This window comes from Phalacrocorax carbo, chromosome 2 (genome assembly GCF_963921805.1).
Source record: "Phalacrocorax carbo chromosome 2, bPhaCar2.1, whole genome shotgun sequence".
NCBI classification, from domain to species: Eukaryota; Metazoa; Chordata; class Aves; order Suliformes; family Phalacrocoracidae; genus Phalacrocorax; species Phalacrocorax carbo.
Genome location: NC_087514.1, coordinates 106,003,841 through 106,024,355, shown reverse-complemented (window position 1 = coordinate 106,024,355; position 20,515 = coordinate 106,003,841). Strand labels below are relative to the sequence as shown.

At 39.5% G+C, this 20,515-nt stretch overlaps 1 protein-coding gene across 9 annotated transcripts in view; it reads right to left on the bottom strand.

The window, feature by feature from the left end:
• Positions 1 to 20,515, bottom strand: part of TNS3 (tensin 3) — a 232,147-nt gene that overhangs the window by 65,175 nt on the left and 146,457 nt on the right. For all 9 annotated transcript variants that reach the window (XM_064443795.1, XM_064443797.1, XM_064443793.1 and 6 more), the window contains one exon: positions 6,628 to 7,881. In XM_064443795.1, coding sequence (XP_064299865.1) covers positions 6,628 to 7,881 — 1,254 coding nt within the window. The remainder of the gene's footprint in view (positions 1 to 6,627; positions 7,882 to 20,515) is intronic.

Genomic DNA, 20,515 nt, shown 5'->3' with positions numbered 1-20,515 from the left:
AGTAAATGGCAGCTTTCATTTACTATGAGAAACTCATCTCTGTGTAACTCAGCTCATGTAAAAGCAAAAAATTGGAAAACCTTAATATACAGTGCACTGATTCACCTCTGAGAAGCGACACAAATAGGACTGAAGGAGAAAAGAGGTCATCAGCTTCTGTTCTACATGGTTCATAAACACACATCCTAGCACAAAGAAGTTCAAGGATCACTGTCTGCTTCTTCCTATTCTCAAAAACACTGAACACTTAACCCAAGACATCATTTCGGACAGAATCCAGAACTCTGCTACATAGGCAGTCAGTAGTTTGTGCCACGTTAACCTATGTGAAGGGTATATGTGTACAAATACCTCTAGGAAGAGACATGAACGGAGAGGTAGCTGCCTATTTGTCAATCAGTGCAGAAACATACAAGCGAAGAGAAATAAGAATGGACCATACTGTACATCCCAGCTGACACACACATTTCATTAAGCTCATTATTCCAGCTTTGCAGGGCACTGGAAACATGCACATGCCTTCTTAAGAAATACATTTACTTCATGTTCATACAAGAAACCAGATAACCCCACCACCCTCTCATAATGCAACCTTCAAGTTAGGCACGTCAATCTCATTCATCTCTGGCGCTGTTTGCTCCCTCTCACTAAGAATACCACATTCGTCCACTCAAGCTCAGAGCCATTCAGCCCTGATCTGCCAACTCCCTCCATCACAGGCCAATTGATTCTCTTGATATACTTGTTAGGTCAAGGACTGTTTAAGTCACAGGGTATAGAATTCCCTGTAAAACCTGTCTGTGTAAGACCGACCATTGCTCATCGGTGAACAACTGCTTGTTTTGGTTATCCTTTATTCATGGCTATTTCCTCATCCCCATGGCAGCCAGCATTTCTTTGTGCTATCAATTGCACCTCCTATGCTGCAGTAGTTTCAACAACTCATTAATTGCTTTGGAGAATCTCCTGCTTATCCTAATTCCATGAGTATACTTCCAAGGTAAGGTAAACCACACCCAGCAAGCCTGTGCTCTTTTACCACAAACTGGCAATGAACAACAACATATTTTGTTATTTTAAGGGATTAGTTATAATATAAGGTTTTCTTTTCTTTCTAGTATAGCACATGTTCACAGCCTTTCACTGCAAGTATGCTGACTACTTCAGCTTTACTTCATGTGTGTGCATGTGCAGGGGAACAGAGTCAGACTAAACTTACGCTTCAGCTGTTCACTGTGGAGGGAAAACAATGTTAAAGTCTGAAGAGGAACTTTCCGTTACATTATACATTAGTTTTTCCCACACATGCAGGAATAGACTTTTGACTTTAACCAAGCAAAATGTTTTTATCTGGTTGGTTTTTTTGGGTTGTGGTGGTTTGTTTTGTTTTTTGTTTGTTTTTTAAACTGTAACTTTTGCCATTTATGCCAGTGCGTAGAGAGGATATTTCTTGTTATTTATTAATCCTTGCACAGAAGCACTAATTCCCAGTAGGAGTACTGGGAACAGACAACACACTTTTTAAGGGCTTGGGTTTCTACACTGAAACTCCAGAGCATTTGACAGACCTGCATACCCTAAGGCCACTTTCTCTACCTCTCCTCACACAGATATTGCATACCTATGGTCTCCAAAGACAAGTGAATTGTCAAGCACCTTTGAAAAACGAAGGGAGCTAATAAAGAGTATTTCCTTGTTTCTCAAACCTTAGGATTGCTCCTCAGTCAAAAAAGACTGATTTTGCTGTTTCAGTTTATCTACCTATTTTCTCATACACCTGAGACTTGGGAGGTGGTAGGGGCTTCTGCAAACAATAGGTTATTCTTCCAGTAGTCAATTGTCTGTCTAGCAGATGTTTGTACTACACTTCTGGATTTACTCCTTTGAAGTGCTATGCAGAGTTTGAAAGAACATATCAGAACATGTGGTTTATGCTCAGAACTATGACCATCATCTGGATTCAGATGAGACATGACAATATACTCCTGTTGCCTCCATCTGACCATCCCAATTCACAATTTCTCCTTGCAGCTATATTGCTCCCTTTCCATCAGATGATGTATCAAGCGAAAAACATTCCAGGTCTTCCTCATACTTAACATTCATTCAAACTGCTTTTCCCCCTTGTTGTTTTGTGCACATCATGCATAAATGGTTCTGTATACAGCAGTGGGGCAAGTCCAGATATGTAAATAAATAAATCCTACAGCATTTGGAAAAATCAGTATGTGCTGGTGACTTCCTAATCTCAAGCAGAGGTGGCAGCATGCTACACGTAACTAGTGTTTTACCTTTGGAACCATGGATAGGTTTAAAATCAAGCTGTTACTAGTATAAACTCAATGATACTTGCAAAAGTCAGAAACAGAACATTTTAGCACTTGACATAAAGGCAAATTAAAAAAACCTATTATGTTAAAGTTATACGAAGAAATAATCCTTTCAAAAAATCTTTTAATTAAATGTTATTCTTATGTTACTTACACTAGTATCACATGCTGAAGCACATGCAGAAAGTGACAGGTGAATCCTAACATGTCCGACCTTAGCCTTGTAGCTAATGCCCTAAAATACTGAATCTACCTTTCTGATAGCTCTGTCCCAGTATTAATTATAGTTTCCCAATGGTGCTTGGTAACACAGTGGAATAACTGTGTCCCTCACAATGAAGTTCCTACAGATCAGGTCCTATCACCAAGATATATGTATGTGGTTTCAGAATAAACCTGTTCTATCTGCTTTAAAGGCTGCTAAAATGGCCATTCTGCTTGCCCTCCACCTTCAGCCACATGCCCTCACCACTCTTTCTGCCCATGGCATTTAGTGATTACCTGTCCACATCGCAAGTTTAACACTTTGATCTGACAGATAACTAACCCATAAGAAAGCCTTCAAACCATGGAATAAACAAGCTAACCCAATTAACCCCACCACTGCAGAGTTACCAGATCTGATGCAGAGATGAATGGAGTAATGCATGTCCAAAGATCATAGAGACGGCATAAGGCCACCTCTCTCGGGAACAGTCTGCTGCGTTTCAATTGCATTAGACAGAACATAAAATTGCACTGTTAATCATAATGAATATACTCAAAGGGTAGGCAAGGGACTCAACACTAATCTAAAATTACTGCTTATCAGTCAAGAACACAGCACGTGACTGTTACACAAGAGAAACTCCTCAAGACACTACCTACATTAAGCACAAACAGAGGCCTTTAAACTTTAGGGCACTCAAATGCACCCAGCCTCCTAAAGGCCCTGACTAAATTAAAATATCTAAACCCTTACTATTCCTACTCTCTCCCTCTTCTACCAGAAGATGCCATCCTCTGAAGTAGCAACTGTTGAAAGTGATGGTGCTTTAGCTTACAGCCGCAGAAATATGAACTAATTGATGCCTACACACACACCACCAAATTAGGAGCTGGAGGAAAGCAAAAGCACCCATTCAGTTTTCCTGCCTTTGATGAAATGAACTATAACCTCTCAAAAAGGACCACCACAAACACATTTCAGCTGAGAATATCCACAACAGTTCTATACTGGCATGCTGTTTCAAAGAGACTACAAAGGCTAGAAGATGCTAACCAACCTAAACAACAATGGCAGCATAAGGCCCTGAAAACAGAAGGTAAAACAAAGAGAAAGGACTTTAAGGATTAAACTTTCAAAGGACATTTTCCTAAACATAAATATCCTAAGTCACTATAACTAGGACTTGAATGAGGCCCATAAATCTCAATGACGTTAGCCAAGACTGGAAGCCAACGGAAGCCTCCAGTCTTGCATCCTATATCCTGGATTCCACACATTTTAGGCTCTCTACAGTGCTTAAACTCTAGATGTAGTTCATTCATTTATTTTGGGCCTAAAAATGCAAGAGTAACCCTTTACTTGCCTCCTTCCTCAAGTCTCTAATGTCAATGAAAGGCTTTGTGAGAACTTCAACAGAATCTGACTTCAGGACAGTAAAAGTGTGAAAGGAGTAAGTACTTCAAGCAAAAATTTAGGAAGAAACTTGAAGACCCAAATAAGAGTTGATTCACTCCCTGACTGTCCCTTAAATAATTAGCCTTTTGCCAGACAAGGTATACCTAGCATGCTGAAATAAACCATCATGCAGAAGTACTCATGATTTGGTGGAGTGCAGAACTGTCCACAAAATACTGGATAACACTCCTCCTGTAAGTTCTTGATTAAATGAAAGTGTATTGGGGATTCACCGATGTATATAAATACCTAAAGGGAGGGTGCAAAGAGGGAGCCAAGCTCTCTTCCATGGTGCCCAGTGACAGGATCAGAGGCAATGGGCACAAACTGAAACACAGGACCTTTCCTCTGAACATCAGGAAACAACTACTTTGCTGCGAGGGTGACTGAGCACTGGCAGAGGTTGTCCAGAAAAGTGGTTGTAGATAAGAGATAGTCACATGCCATCTGGACATGGTCCTGGGCAACTGGCTCTAGGTGGTCCTGCCTGAGCAGGAGGGCTGGACCAGATGATCTTCAGAGGTCCTTTCCAACCTCAACTACTCTGCAATTCTGTGATTTCAGTAGGAATACGGGTGTTGCTTTGGAGCAGAGATAGAGTGCACGGGGAAAAAAATTCAATGTCAGAAACAGAGCAGCTGTTGATAGCAATTAGCACTTACATGCCACTTTCAACATACAGATTGTGATTACCACCTTCTTTCAGAGACGTGTACCCTATGTCTAATTAAATCCATCAAAGAGGATGACTTAAATTGGAAGTGGATTAGGAATCAGTATGCATAAACTTATGTTTGAAGCTATGATGTAAGTTTGAAGTATGATGTAAACATCCTGTAAGGATGTTCAGTATTTCTGAGAGACAGGTTTAAAAAAACAAATGGAAGAGACATTAGCCCTCCTTTTCCCTTGCTAAGACTGATGAAGGAGAGAGAAACACCTTGCCAAAGGCAAGGGCATGACAAAAAGTGAAGGAGCTTCCTGACTCCTAAACTCTTTCCTCTTTCATACTATGTCCTGTTGCCCCCCACAAATTACCCAGGATTCTAAATGCTGTCTGTATATTCATATTTAATGCCAAATTCATCACTATCTTTAAAACAAATCCTCTTCCAGAATGTGCCCCAAGGACTCATATTCTCACCAGTCTTTATTAGGGCAGGAAGTTTACCTACTTTACCCAACTTTACAAATGGAAAGGAATTGACCATGACTCCTACTTCCTTTCGTAGATGATCAGAATCTATGATTTGTACCTTTAAACACAGAATTCTAAAAGGTGGCTTATTCTAAATGACCCATTTATCCCCTTCACTAGCTTTACTGTACACCAGACAGAAGAGTTTTCTCCTGCTGGAAAAAACTCATTTTCAATTTGTCCTTCAGCTAATCATTTGGAAAGATTCAAGAGAATTACAAACTAATGAATTTAATCCTATAAGAGCCACAAAATGCATACCATGTATTAAAAACAAACAGTGAAGCAGCTCACATATATTCATCACGGATTTCTGGACTTCTTTAGCCCTCAGTTACTCTCCTAAACCCAGAACTGATTTCACCCTCTCTACAAGAATCACCATCCTTGATCACATAGGCCTGCACATTAATGAAGCCACACACTAGTTCAGCAGTCATCATCGAATGGTTTGGCATATCCAACTGCGCTTGAGCTGAAGCGGCCCATTTGTGTCCAATGAGGCCGTGGACACATGTTCTGGCATGTTGGCTGATAACTGAATCAAACCCTGGAGACACAAGCAAGTCTTTCACTGCACCAAGACTGGAGGTAGGACAAGGGAGAAGACGAAGAGGGAAGGGAGGGAAGGAAAGAAGGTATGTCCTGCCAGAGGAATTAGACCACACAGAATTTTCAAACATGACAGCAAGACCAGCAAGAGCTTGTTTGTCACAAATTTTAGCTACAGTATTAATGAAAGGTTTCAGTGGACTTAAGCAGAGAAGGACTACTCATCCTTTTGCAAAACTGCTAGTTCTAGTAACATTATTTAGGCAATATAGTCAGCAAGTGTCACCTATTTCATTCCACCAGGTGTTTTTTTTTCTGCAATCATATCAGAGCCAGAAATAAGCAAGCACTGTGACTTCTGAATTTCTAAAAAGAAAAGTTTCAGAAAGAGTATGTTTTAGAATACTTTACTGGCAAAGAATAATTTATTTATGAAAATCCTGCATAGAAATTTAATGCCCTCAGCATTACACTAAATTTGAAGATAAAATTGCCAGTGCTTTTTCTCCTACTTTAAGTGGAAATCATAAAAAAAAAGCAATCATAAACCATTTCACTACAGACGCCTTCTAAAAATGCCTCAGTGTAAGGAATTACTTTGTTATCACTTACAGCAGCAAAAAATCCCAACTGATGATCTATAACAGGTAAGAATTTGCTGAACAGTACTTTTTTCAAGCAAAAAAAAAACAACCTGCAAAACTCACTTATATCAGTTTGATTCCATAACTCCTTGGATTGTTATGTAAAGAGGGTATCAGAAATAATCCCTTGGTAATCATCCTGAAAGTTGTAAGTCATGACCTGAGGTCCTGCTGTACCATATCAAGAACACAAAAGTGCTAGGAAAAGCATTATATTCTGAAAGCATTACAACAGCTTACCATGCCGGGGGGGATTCCTGTTTGTGACCTCTAATTTGTCATGGAAACCAGGACTCCTGCTAAGCCCTTCCACATCTACATCAAGGCTGGTGAAGCCATTTACTTGATTTCTGTCCCTGGTGACAGTGTTAATGCGGGTCGGGATAGGTTCAAATGTAGGGTCTAACTCCAAGATCAACCTGTTCAGTTGTTCAATGGACTGATCAATATCCAAAGTTGGAGAAGCTGGCAAGTCTCCTGCATTCCGCCCTAGATCCAGGCCATTTGTGTCCCTCTGAGGCACTGGCCTTGACTTAAAGCTCTGGGCACTGGCATGTTCTGCAGTTTCAACAGCACCTGGCACGCTTCCTAGCCCCCTCTGCACAGCATCTCTGCTGCTGGATCCACGTGTCGGGGTATCTGGGACTCGGGGCTGGCTCTGGACACTGCCTGAATTCTCCACAGTGTTATGAATGCCAACCCTAATTTCATTCTCTGGGGCAAAACCATATTGGTGAGCAGTGACCATCTGCTGCTGGCGTACCCAGGTCTGAGTAGAGTAGTTACTTGGACCATAGGCTTGAGGCTGGGGTGAGACAGAAGGGTTCCGTTGCAATTGCTGAGTTGACTTTGGCTCAGTGCTTCCAAATGATCTCTCATAGAGGGGATCCACGCCAATTCCTAGGTCTGGGGCAAAAGCATTTTGATGTTCCTCCCCAGTGTTACTTCCAAAGCCATCTGAAAGAAGTGAGTTCTGACTGCTCTTGTGGCAACTAAAGTTCCCTAGGTGGGTGGAGTGCTGCCCTTCTGAGGAAGACAAAGTCCCAATGCTGTCCACGCTGTGAAGGTCATGACTAGGCATTTCGTCATCCAGAATATCAGTCTCCCTGTCCTTCAGTTTGGTGTCTCCATTCACATGAACTTGAGCTGGCACTATGTGGCGAGTCCCACTGTACTTGCTTCGGGCATCAGTCATACCCCTGGTGGTGCTGACAGAATCCTCCAGACCACTAAGTAGCTGGTCCAGTTCTGCCTTCTCTTGTGGGCTCAGATCCCGTTTGGCTCCTGGCACAAGGCGCTCCTCAGTCTTGTCTGTCCTGATAGAAGCTGTTGAGTGTCCTGAATCACTGCTGACAGACAGGGTATGATCACTGTGATCAGGACTGCCAGTCACAGGAACACCCTGAGCAACACCAGGGATGCTGCTGTCTGAAGAGCTCTTCTTTCTCACTTTCGCATACAGACTGCCATCGATGGGACCTTGGGTATGCAGCACTGTGGAGAGATAAGTAATAAGGAAAGGGAGAGAAAAGGACAAGACATTACATAAGGGCTTTGACTGGTCTTGTACCACATGACAAAAGTACTGCTAATACTAATGGTATTCGTTCTGCAAAACTAAACTGGCTCTACAGTTACAGCATCAACCAATGGCATTATCTTCTTTCATTTTACATTTACATTTGTAACAGTTTTCTTGATAGAAATATAACATGCCATTCATAGCTCAAGATCAAATACAGTTCTTTTTATGCTGTTTTGAATACATGTTTATGGCTCCACAAACTTTTCATACTAATTTGAAGACTTACACTATTACGGTGTTAGATACTTGAGAGGCAACTACCATGCATTCCATTCGGAGCAAGAATGGTAGGGACCTACCAGCAATACTTGCCTTGAACATATATCATGCAATTACCAGTTCATCCATTTCTACTTGATGATCTAACTATACTATGAAGAATCATTTACTCCTCTTGGTGGTACAAGGAGGAAACAGCCTTTCAATCAGAGCTGTAGTCTGTGGAATACATGTCAGGCCTCTTCACACAGGCACACATGAGGAAATGTTAAGACTATGGAATTTCTACATGTGTAGCAGATCTGGTTATGCTTTTCACATTTCAATAAGCAAGGCCATAGCCCCTTAAAAATCAGAATATAACTCCTTCCTCATCAACGATGGGAAGAACATAACTTTATTTCTGATCTCTGAGGTACTCACTGAACTAAAGTTTAGGAATAAACATTCATAATAAATATGGGCTAGAACTTTCCATTTAGAACATCTTTAGAGAATACAACAATTCTGCAGGAAAAGGTATCTACTAAGTTTAAGGCTGGGTGGTGAGAACAAATTCCTGCTTGCAGTTGCATGAGCACAACTTAGCATGCTTCATTGACATCAGTTATGCACAGAAGAACTGGGTGAAGCAAGTTTTACCTTCTTACAGGGTTAATGAACTCAAATGGAGTGCTTCACTGAAGTGACTATATTATTTTTGATCCCAGAACTGTTACATGGTCTCCAGGCATCCATGAACCCTGCTGCTTCTTGCTATCTCAAGGTGCACATCCTGTATTTTTAAATCTGATATATTGATTTGCTTTCATGCTGCAGCCACCAGCCCATTTTAATTATTTCTTTTCAATAATCAACAAAAATGGATGCAAAACATACAGTAGGAAGTCAAGAGAACCACAAGTTAGAGACTAAAAATCTCAGCCTTTGAATTGTCTCCTATATACACACCTCTACATGTTTTAACACATATGTAATATTTTAGATATTATGCTTTATTGCTAACAGAAATCACGTAAAATATATAGTCAACAATAAGAAATAGGAAATATATACAAAATAGGTAATTAAAGTTGTTGAAAAAAAAAATATCTTTTTGCTTCCCAGAAAAAAGCACAAACTTGAGCAGATTTTTATATACAGTCAGGAAGTAAAAAAATCCATTTGAGTTAAAAATACTACTGTGAGAATAATGTCTTCCATGTTATTTCAGTACTACCAACACTGGCAATGGATAAAACCACAGAACACTGAATACAGTGATTTCCCTCTGGAACATTTTAAAAGCTGGAGAGTTTATTTGAATCCAGCTTATTTTATCCAAACCACTTTTTCCTACCTCTGCTTGTCATGGCTTTTTAAAGCTCTCCTTGACATTACAGATCAAGGAGAAGAAATGAAGCCATGGGGGGCACATTTTTATGATCCTTTAATGGAGTTTTTTGTGCAGCTCCCACACACATTACACAAGTTAGACCAACCTGAGGCAGAGTATGGCTACTGGGCTGTTACCCAGCGCTGAAAATGAACAATTAATTCTGTTTCTTATGAAAAGCTTTAGGAGTAAATATTTCTGCCATCCACCAAGCCAAGAAAGTAAAGTGAGTGGTTCTACTTTCAAAGGATTTAATGCTCATTTAGCAAAACATTTATATTAAGCAGAAATTTCTGAATAACTATTCCAGCCCATAATTTGATAATAAGAAAATTGGACCATTACTATTTAGGAACAGGCAGATTTTCATTCCAGAATCAGAAGAGACATGGAGAGCCCAACACATTTCAACATCAACTCTACCACACATTTTAAAAATATACTTAAAATGGCATCATGATCATGAAGCTTCTGAACCAGGAAGCTTTTCTAAGCAATACCATTCTAGAAAAAGCATTATTCAGAAATTGTACCCATGATGGCAATGAATTCATCGGTTTATAATGGCAAGAAAAGTAGTCTGGTTGGAAAAAGCCTTCATTATGGGACACACTGCCAAGTTTCCATCAGTTAAAATACTTACACACTGGAGGTTACATGATAGGTTTAATACATCTTAGCTAATAATTAAAGGACAACTTTTTAAGGAATAGGTACTATTACTTGTCTAATGTTGATTTTAAAAACAGCACATGCAGAAGACCAAAATACTCCTTTTCAGGACAAGTCATCAGGCTAGGGAAAAAAGAAAGCAATTCCCCTTGCCGAAGAATTTCTCTATGGGCAAACTGTTAGAAGTTTGCTGAAGTTTACGATGTGTAAAACCCATGCTGAAAAAAGCTGCTACGCATGAGGCAGAATGTCTGTGTACAGATATTTAAAAACAACATTTATGAAAAAAATAACCATATCTAAGGAAAATACAGCCAACTGACAGCTTCTCAACCTCTTTCATGCTGTGATTTCTCATAAGCTCTCACTACTGGCTAGGACAATGAAGCACACTTGGCAATTCACGTGGAATTATTTAATGCAGTTACCACAATAAATTGCAAAAATTAAAAAGCACTAACTCTTACATGATTTTTTTTTCTGTTCTGTGTGCTTAGTTTTGAGTTTAAAAACTAGAGAACAATCCGAAACTGGTTTGAATAGTTGAATATTCTGGCACAAAATAGACTTAAAGAGGTTACAGGTCTGAACTGGAACACAGCTAAGTAAATAAAGGACTAGTACTCTCAAATCATTAAGAGTCACCCTGTCTGACTTTTCTGTTACCCAAAAGTAAGCAAAGTGCTATAAATCCTTCAAACATGCTAGTCAGCCATAAGTACCTCACACCAGATTAAACATTCTAGCATGCAGATTTGGTTCACCGTACAGAAACTTTAAGTACAAAATCTGTCAAATTCTTAAGTACAGCCATGGAAGCAATGGAAAATCTGTGCATTTCCCTCCATTAGCCCTCCCTGTATCATCACGTAGTGCCATCCAAGCACAGCAACAAGAGTACAGACAAGAAGATGGACAGACTGCCAGTGGACTATTGACCCAAGGGTCTTGCACATGTGCAAGTCTGAGGTGGTTCAGAGATAACCCTGCCCAGTTCTTCTTCCACTACTACAAAATTATCGAATCTATTCTGCATGTTGCCCGGAACACTGAGCAACCACAAACCAATTGGGGTCTCCCAACTGTGAACTGTACAGCTTCCATGCTCCCATTCTGAAGAAGAGGCTGAGTTCAGCTTACCAGTAGTATCTCAACTTAACTTTATGCCATTTTATTGGGGGGGTAGGGGGGGAATCCACCCCAAAACAAAAAAAAAAACAACCCAAAACAACCCAGAAAATTAAATGTAAACAACAAACCTACAGTCACGTAAGTGGATTATAAATCTCAAGAATAGTTTATATCCCCTCTTTATGTTTCCATTTAGGATTTTTAACATCTGTACAGTATCCCTACACACAAATTGGGAAATGTGCAAAAATAATTCTTCAATGTATTATTGTGTTAAGAATTAGCACCACCGGATATAAATATAAAAACAACTTTCAGCAGAGGATGGTGTTTTGGTTGCTTATGGTCTTTGTTTGCTGTTTATATATTAAGTGTGCAAACTAGAGCCCTCAGATGCTTGTTTCCATCAGACTTTGCATTGGATACAACAGCTTTAAAATATTCAGGAGTTTGTTGGGGTTTGTTTTTTTGTTTTTTGTTTTTTTTTTTCCCAAATTCTGAACAATTTACATTTCTTAGAGACTGTTCCTTTTGATGCTACATTACATGTCAGTACAAAGCTTGGACTTAAACTACTTCAGGATTCCAAGATGTGTGTTAAGTAAATTTAAAAGTATCTTTTTCTGATAAATGTAGAAGTTAAATAGCTGTCTTTGAACTCTCAAATGATCCCATTGCTGGCTAAGACATTTAATTAATTACTACTCAAATCCCAGTTTTAATCTGATCTATAGTTCATAGCAAACACCACGAAGAGCTTGTAAGAAGTTTCATGTTTCTCTGAATAGTTAGCATTAACTGCTAAGTGCCAAGGAAGCGGGTCAGGAATGTTTTAGACAAGTAAATCAGATGAAAGGAAGAAAAATTTTGCTAGAGGAATTTCTCCCTCTCCTAACCTGTCATGTAGATGAATGAAAATGTCTTTTTTAAAAAAAAATACTTAAAAGGTACAGATCTCTACTACACTGAAGAATGGAATCTGATTGGTAGAGAGATACTACTGGGAACAAGAGTCCTTCTGAGAATTCTCATAGGGTTTGGCTCAGGATGGCCCAACACAAAATTTGGTTAGAACAGAGGCAGCAGAATTAAGAGACTGAAAGGTTCATGGCCAGGAGAGGAAAGCTTACACACAAATCTGTGTATGTTCATGAGTCTATATGTGGAAACATCTCATTTTTTATGGGGAAACTCAGTAAACCTGATCTGAAGCGTCAGCAGCAGTAACCATGTTTTTACTACAGTATGGTCCCCGTTAAAAAGAAAATCTCTGAAATTTCAGATTCTCCTAAGATGATAGAACTACTTTGTATAATCAACCGATGACTGAGCTGCCAGGGCTTCCCAATTACTACGTGCTAATAGATCACACAGCCCTGTCAGAACTGAACACCATGGCGGAAAGGATGATGTATGCACACTAGCATCTCTGAAATATTTCAGCACCATAAAACTGGCAGCTAGGTTTTGTGGCATTCATTGTCTCACCTTGTTACCTCAAGATCACTGGTATGTGGAATGCCAGTGGATTAAAAAGGCTGAACAGCTGTGGATGAGTACTATCTTGTTCAGCATCAGCCTGTGTTCATAACCAAGACAACAAGCCTAGGTATACCACTTATTAAGAACTCCACAATGAAAGAAACTAACAGCTTGGAATATTTTATACACCCTGCATCATTATCTGATAAAGGTAGATTATCTACATTGGAAGGAAACGCATACACATGAGAGGAGATCCAAGAACTTGACTGAATGAGCAATGTACCAGGATTCGCAGTCCTTCATGAACCATTTGAAGTGAACACGTGGCTATACAGAAAAAGGCATTTAAGCTGCACATGGAGAATGTACTCAGAGAAGCGTGGGATCTAGACATCCTACTTAAGTATCCATATCTGAAAGTCTGGTCCACTGCCAAGCTTCAAAAAAAATCCCTAAGGCAATTCCTCAAAGCAGTGGCTCCCCAGAGGTCACACCAGTCGCAAGTAGGATGGTGATCCTAACAGACATTACTTTTGACATTTATGCTAGAACTTGAGGAGTCATATTATGTTATCTGTCTACAAGCGAAGCGAGAAACAGAAGCGCTTGGGACCTGCTGACTTTTGGCTGTGAACTTAAAGATGAATACAATATTGTTAGACTTCACAAGGAAATACCCTGTGATTGTGGGATAAAACAATCTACTTGCAACTAGAGCATTTGCTCTAGCAGGCAGCTTCTTTTTTAGAAACCTCAAGTAGTCACCAAAAATTATCATTCTGCATTATAAACAGATGAGAAAGTTAAGACTCACAGCTAAACAAAAATCAAGCTGCTCCTGAGGAGTCTGGATATTTAAACTTGCAGCTCCCGATCATGAAAACATGACAGACAGTGCACATAAATCTATTTTCAAATTTGTACAGTTGTAGGAAATCATTCTTAGATTAATTTTTTTTAAATTTAATTATGACAATCACATGTAATTACCTAGTAACGATTAAAAAAAATTCTGGTGTGTGATGCTGAACAGCATTAGAAATTTAGTTTTACCTCAGACCTGTGTAAGATTTGTCACTGCAAGTCCAGTGGAAAGAATACAACTTAGGTGAGGTAAAAACAATCAACTCTACCTAGAATTTTTTCCCTCCTAACTTGGTTTAAAAGGAATACAAAATGTTGTATAAGGCAAAAATCATAATTTTAAGATACAGCATTTCTGCCTGGGGGGGAATTAAATATATGGTATCACACTCTGTTGACAGAGTCAGCATTTATAGAGCACATGTATACATCAGGGCTTTTACCCAAATATACTGGGCAGACCGAGATACATTTCTGAACCAGAGGAACCCAGAGAATACTTAGACATGACTTATTTTAAATGGAAACAACCACCACAAATCCATCTCCAAAGGTTCAATGATATCATAGTAGGGAAGATGCAAACAGTCAAAAGAAATACAAGATTTAGAATTTTATTCATGTGTATACATATATGTACACTATTTTATGTACAAGCTCTCTATATAAATGATACAAATATATAAAAACTATGTATATATGGCTTATTGGTTCATAAAACCAGGCCAAATGAAATATACTATACAACTTCAAAACACAAGGTTTTGAAGTTGTTGTTCTCATATTACACACCACCTTCACATTCTACCTTTTTCTAGACCATAATTTTGGAACACCTCTGCACTAGAGACTTTCGGAGTTCACTTTACTCTGGTCTTCATCTACATTTTCCCCCAAGAAGTGATACAACTTAATTGCAAAAGTGAAGCTATTCATATAGGGAGGGAACATTTTTGACCAAAGAAAATAAGGAATATATACTAGTAATGCAAAATTTTATTCTGTGCACCTTGCTAAGTAATGGTATTGCAGAAGCCTTAAGCATTCGATACCTCATCTCAATGCACAACTCAATCTCTGCTCTCATTTTTTCCAAGGAAGCAACACTCCGTGGGAGCAACACAGCTGTCAAAAAACAAGGGAAGTTCACAACAGTGCAGACCTAAGTGATGCTGGAATTTAGTTAACCAAACTGAAGGGGCCCACTTTCTTTCAGCCTGACCTCCCTTCCCAGGAGCGGTTCCAAGTCACTGATCTGCCCAGGCTGAAGCTTGACAAAATTCCCACACTGAATCTGAATTACACCCCCCCCACCAGTATCAGGGACTCTTTATAAATTAAAGCGTCGGAGCAAAGGGTATGTGTGTATTTTCACTCCCGTACCTAATATACAAAGAGCAACTTTTATAAAAATTAGGAGTTTAAATACCAACACATACCAAATTCAGTGGCTTCCTTCCAAGCCCGTGTTTCCTGGCACTTTCCTCCTTGAAATCCAAATACCCAAAGGCAGGCTTGTAAGTTAAAAAGAGGTTTCAGTCTTTCAGCGTTTTGACTTGTCCCCACAGCTCCCCCGTCCATTCACCACTTGTGAAAACACATACAAATGCAAGCCAGCTAGGTAAACACATATACCACAAATTCAGCAAGAGCCGTTCTGACCCAGTCCACCTGAACAAAAAGAAGTAAGTTGCAAATACACAAACCTTTGCACACTGTACCCTTGTTCGTGTTGCAGCAGGAAACATTACAGGAGATCTGGATTATTTTTTTCAACCTCATAAATAAATATTTCTACCTTCAGGCAAACCTGGACAAGTCCAGAGCTGCATTCCTTCAAAGTTAAATCTTTTTATGTGTGCTTGTCTTTTCCTTTCTCCCTCCCTAACACACACAGGCCCTCATTCCTTGCAAACTCTTCCCATATAATTCTTGTAAAATTCATACAGAAATACACATGGTTTGTATTTCCAGCTCCTGAACCACAATAAAGCTTCTTACCTCTTTACTAGGCACGATCAGGAACTTTCTGCAATAGTCAATCATTGGCTCATTTAAATCAGCTAATATTCTCTAAGCAAAACCCTGCACAGAGGAAAGTCAGAGTTAAGGCAAACACCCCAGCTTAAAAAGGCAAGAAATGTCTCTACTCCTGCTGTTTGAGCTGCAGCTGCTGTTCCTGCTCCTGGAGGTAAATGGTCTTGCTAAAGAAGCATGAGACTTGTATCAGCCAGAAAAAGCAAATGAAAATGTAAACACGTGGGAGGAGCCTGAGGGGACAATCAGGTTCAATGAAATCTGAACTCCTGGAGCCAAGGAGGAGTGGAAATGTGTTGGCTGAAAAGGTAATTCAGTCTACAAGCTATTTCCTTACAGTGGTTCTTTTCTTAGTCTGTTTCAATATCACAGTAAAGCCGAGTGAGTCTCAGCTCCCAGATCATTTAGCCACACACTTACATTTCCTTGCTTTTGATGTCTTTTCCCTAAAACAAACAGCCTTTAGAAAATGCTGTTCTTCCACAATGAACAATCAAGTCAGCCACTCTCATCCAAGTCTTCAAGAATTTGTATATTTTGGGAGCTCTCAGGCAAGAAAAGCTTTCTGGAAGCCCTGCAGCGATAACGCTTATTTTTATGTAGCAGCTGCTGATCTCAAGCTCGCAAACCCCAGCAGGCTTTGACTCCTTCTCTGTCTCTGGAATGAATCAGCTCAAACTAGCTGGAGTGAGCCTGTTGGTTCCTCCTTTAATGACAGCTGTATCTCACCACACAGCAGCCCACAAATTTTGCTCTAAACATTATTACAAATGTATGCATGCATCACCACCAGACAGCCATGCCCCCAGACACATTCATTTTTCTGTTTCAGGGACTGTCAACACTTTAGTGACTTCCCACTTGAACAAAGGATAAAAGCAGCTCTTGCGTCTACAAGATACATCTACCTGTTCATCACTTATGAAAGAGCTAGAAGCTAAGTTCAAACCTAATTCAGAAAGTACACGCTTTCCTGTTCAAGTGTTGTGTTTCTTGCAAATCAGTAAATGGCTGCACATGAAACCAGTCAGGACTCTGATAAAAAAAAAAAAACACAAACCACACAACACAAGCTATGCTGGCAATATTTCCACAGAACCAGAGAACTCTCCCTCTCCTCTGGGACAATGCAGAATTGCTTGTAAGCTGGAAACTTCCAACATCTGCCTTGAAGATACCCAAAGAAACAGAGAGATATATTCAAAACTCTTGAAGCAAGCTGATGACACTCACTTAAGATGCAAATTTAGTTTCGGTCTCACTGTGTTTTGGTTTTCTGTGGGGAAAAAAAACCCAGCTGCATTCCTTGCTTCAGTTACAGGCCTCTTCTGCTCCTTCATAAGTCTGCACTGCACGCGCACACTGGTGATCTTGGACCACTAGTACTCAGCATGCTTGAATGCAGGCAGAGGCTCAACACTGACACCTGCACTAGCTGGATTACCACAAGAAACAGACACGGTAAAAGCAGATCTGCATAAATTAAGTTATCCTACAGATAGTTTACGTGCAACAGATTCATTCAGACAGATCAACATGCTGCTGAAATTTTATTGTTCTAGGTAGCCTTAGTGGTGCTCCACACAATCACCACATGAATGCTTTGGGAACTCAAGCAAGCCCTGTATAACTACAGATTAGACCTATCCATAGATGTGTTCTCCATTTGTATTACTCAACCGGTTTTGCTGATGCTGTTATCAGTTCCAGGCTTTCTGGGGCATATCAGCCTTTGCAGTACTGACTACTTCTGGTTATGTGAATTTTCACACATCTGAGGACTATTGGATTACTGGGTGTGCCAGTCTGGTCCAGTTCAGGTATGGAACATTTAAACTCTGTAAACTAGGCTACAATATATACCTCTTCAAAGCTTTTATGCTGACTGTTGCAAGTACATATGATACCTGGTCTGGCACAGAGTGGCAGGGAAAGGGTCATGCAGATGAACTGATCATAAGGAACTGATCAAAAGTTTTGGGGAAAAAGATATGGATCAGCATTGTGAATCTGTATGATCTTAGACCTTTGCATTGCTCAATCGTGTCACTTTCTACAATTTCGAGACCTAAAACTGCTGTGGCGCAGGTCCTGATCTGGTGAAATGATCCAAGGCAGCAAGATTAATTCCTGGTTCATAAACATTCATCTGGCAATCCTTTAATACATTTTTAGAGAGTTTTTAGAGAAGTACGATTTGAGGATAAAAAAATGGACTGGAAAGAAAGGAAAAAGGTATAAAGCAACCGTCTACCACTGGTTTTCCTTCCCCTGACTATCCAAGACATCCAAGCAAATGCTGATGTCCATCTAGGCATTCCATTTTAAAGAACTAGTTTTCCAACATGAAATAGCAGTAACTAAGTCATCAGGAAGCTGTTTGGTTTGCTATGCTTCTCAAGTCCGTGACTCTAACAGAAGAATAAAGGAGGCTGAAGAAAACAAGCTATGTATCAGAAAAACAAAAACTGAATAAACAGTCTGAAAGGAAAACAACTGAGGGGGTTGCTGTTAGCAAAATACTAACAAGCAGGACCCTCAGGCTCATATGAAGCCCTTTAACCTTGAATCTTTTAAGAAGCAAAGGACAGGGAATTCAAGACCCTACAGAATCTTTATGCTCTGCAAATGCTAATGCATATTTCCCAGCCATTCATTCATTCATTTATACTTTAATGATTTTGCAAGTACTCTGGAGTAAGAAAAAAACCTGCCTCACAAAGTACAGCTTCTAGACCAGAGCCTGGCTGCTGTCCAGCCAGCATGGAACACAGGCAGAGCCAGCCAGCACAAACTCACCCTTAGAATACTACTATTGCCCCACTTTTGCCCACATGGGATCAAAAGAAAATAATACTTGTGCCATGATCCAAAGTACAAAGAACTTACTGATACATTTATTACTGCAACACGATATACAGAAGCTAGTGTCTATTGTGACATTTTGTTTTTACTTCTGCAAACTTTTCTCAGTCATTTAAGCATAGACTTAAAGTTAAGCAGCTTGTGCTTGGATAACCAGCAAAAGAAAAACAAAATATCATGGTACAGAAACATTGCCACAAGTGCAAAACACTAAGCAAAGTTTAAGGGCATTACAAAGTCACTGAACTATGTGAAACTATTTCCTTTCATTCATTCCAAAAACAAAGCCCATCTTCAGGAACACTCCATTAATTTGCAAGCGTGTACTCCAAATGTTGAACTTCAGAATTCACAATTATTCTTCCTTACAGCTGAAACAGCACATTCTACTTGAGTCATGGCTTTTCTTTAACTATACCGTTAGGTTTCCACCAAAAATTAGTTATGGTCATTAAAGGTGAAGCAGCAGAAAAACACTGATGGCATCACATGTTTTTTGAAAACTGTATGGGACCACAGCGCAAAAAAAAAAAAAAAAAAGGGGCTTAAAAGGGTTAAGAGGTATACATAATGCATTTCCTCTTTCTGTTGAGTATGGGACATGTAATTTAACAGTACTACCATTATTAATTAAATTGTTCCATCACTCTATGGTGCTTTCAATAAACTGATCTTCAAGTGTTTCTAAGCAAGTCCACATATCAGAAAGAGAAGATAAGGCACAGATACATTTAGCAGAGTTCTTTGATTTCCTAACTTACTAATTAAACTTAGAGGGTTTTGCACTGGAACTCAAGAAACTGGTGTCTTATTTTCAAGTATTACAGCAATAGTAGAAGTAATATATAGTAACCTTATATGATAATAATTATAGCATTTATCCTTCTCAAAAAAGAGTATTTGAAGATGATCTACATATGCTCAATACAAGCACATACTAACATAATAAAGTATGTCGTTTTGGTGGAAAATTTCTAACATGTCTATGACTTAGAAACAAAGGTTCTTCCTACAAATAATATTTTATGCATCTTTACTAAAAGGAACAGAAGGAATAGCTCGATGCAGAAATGCAAGATAAGCTTCAGAATTTTAGCAAGTCTGTTAAACAGGTAACAGATTAGGAAACATTCTTCAAGGTCCAGAATAAGATAGAGAAACAATATAGAATATGAAGAACCCAGAGACATAGTCTAGCCTGCACTACTTGAGACCCAGCTCAGTGCCCAGGGCCATTTCAGAAACTGAAATGAAGGCTTATGCCGCAGTGCTTCCACCTGTGCCTAGCAAGAAAAAAAAGACCTGCCCTTTCAGCAGGCAACATGTTTATGTATTGATAGACTCCAGGAGAGAACAATATAGAAGACCCATAGTAATGCAACTTTTGCTTTCACAGTCAGAGAGATGATGTCCACAATAAGAAGTAGGCTTGGGTTCTGACAAAAAACCTTCCCTCTGCGTACTGGAAGTTGCCTCCTTCTGTTCAGTTTGGAAGGAGTTTGAACTAACTGCTCTTCCTCAGCATTCAGTTAGTGTCCATGTCTGAAAGCAGAATCTAGAGGAGGTATCATCAATATGCATGCAGACCTAAAGTCTTCCCCATCTCTCCATTTCCCCTTATTGCTTAGCAGTCTGACCCAAAGCTCTCTGATGTTCATGGAAAACTCTGCAAAGAACTTAAGCCTTAAATAGAAGGGAGCACAGATAAACATTTAACACTCAACAAGTGAAACTGCTGGAGCTTGGGTAGAGATTCCCTGGACAACTTTCCAGGATTGATCCATGAATAACAAGTGTACTACCTTTAGCAAAGCTTCACTTGCAACTACCAGGTGCCACTGAAAACTACCAAAAGACTACAGCTGATGGCACTAAAGGCTGCTGATATTATTGAT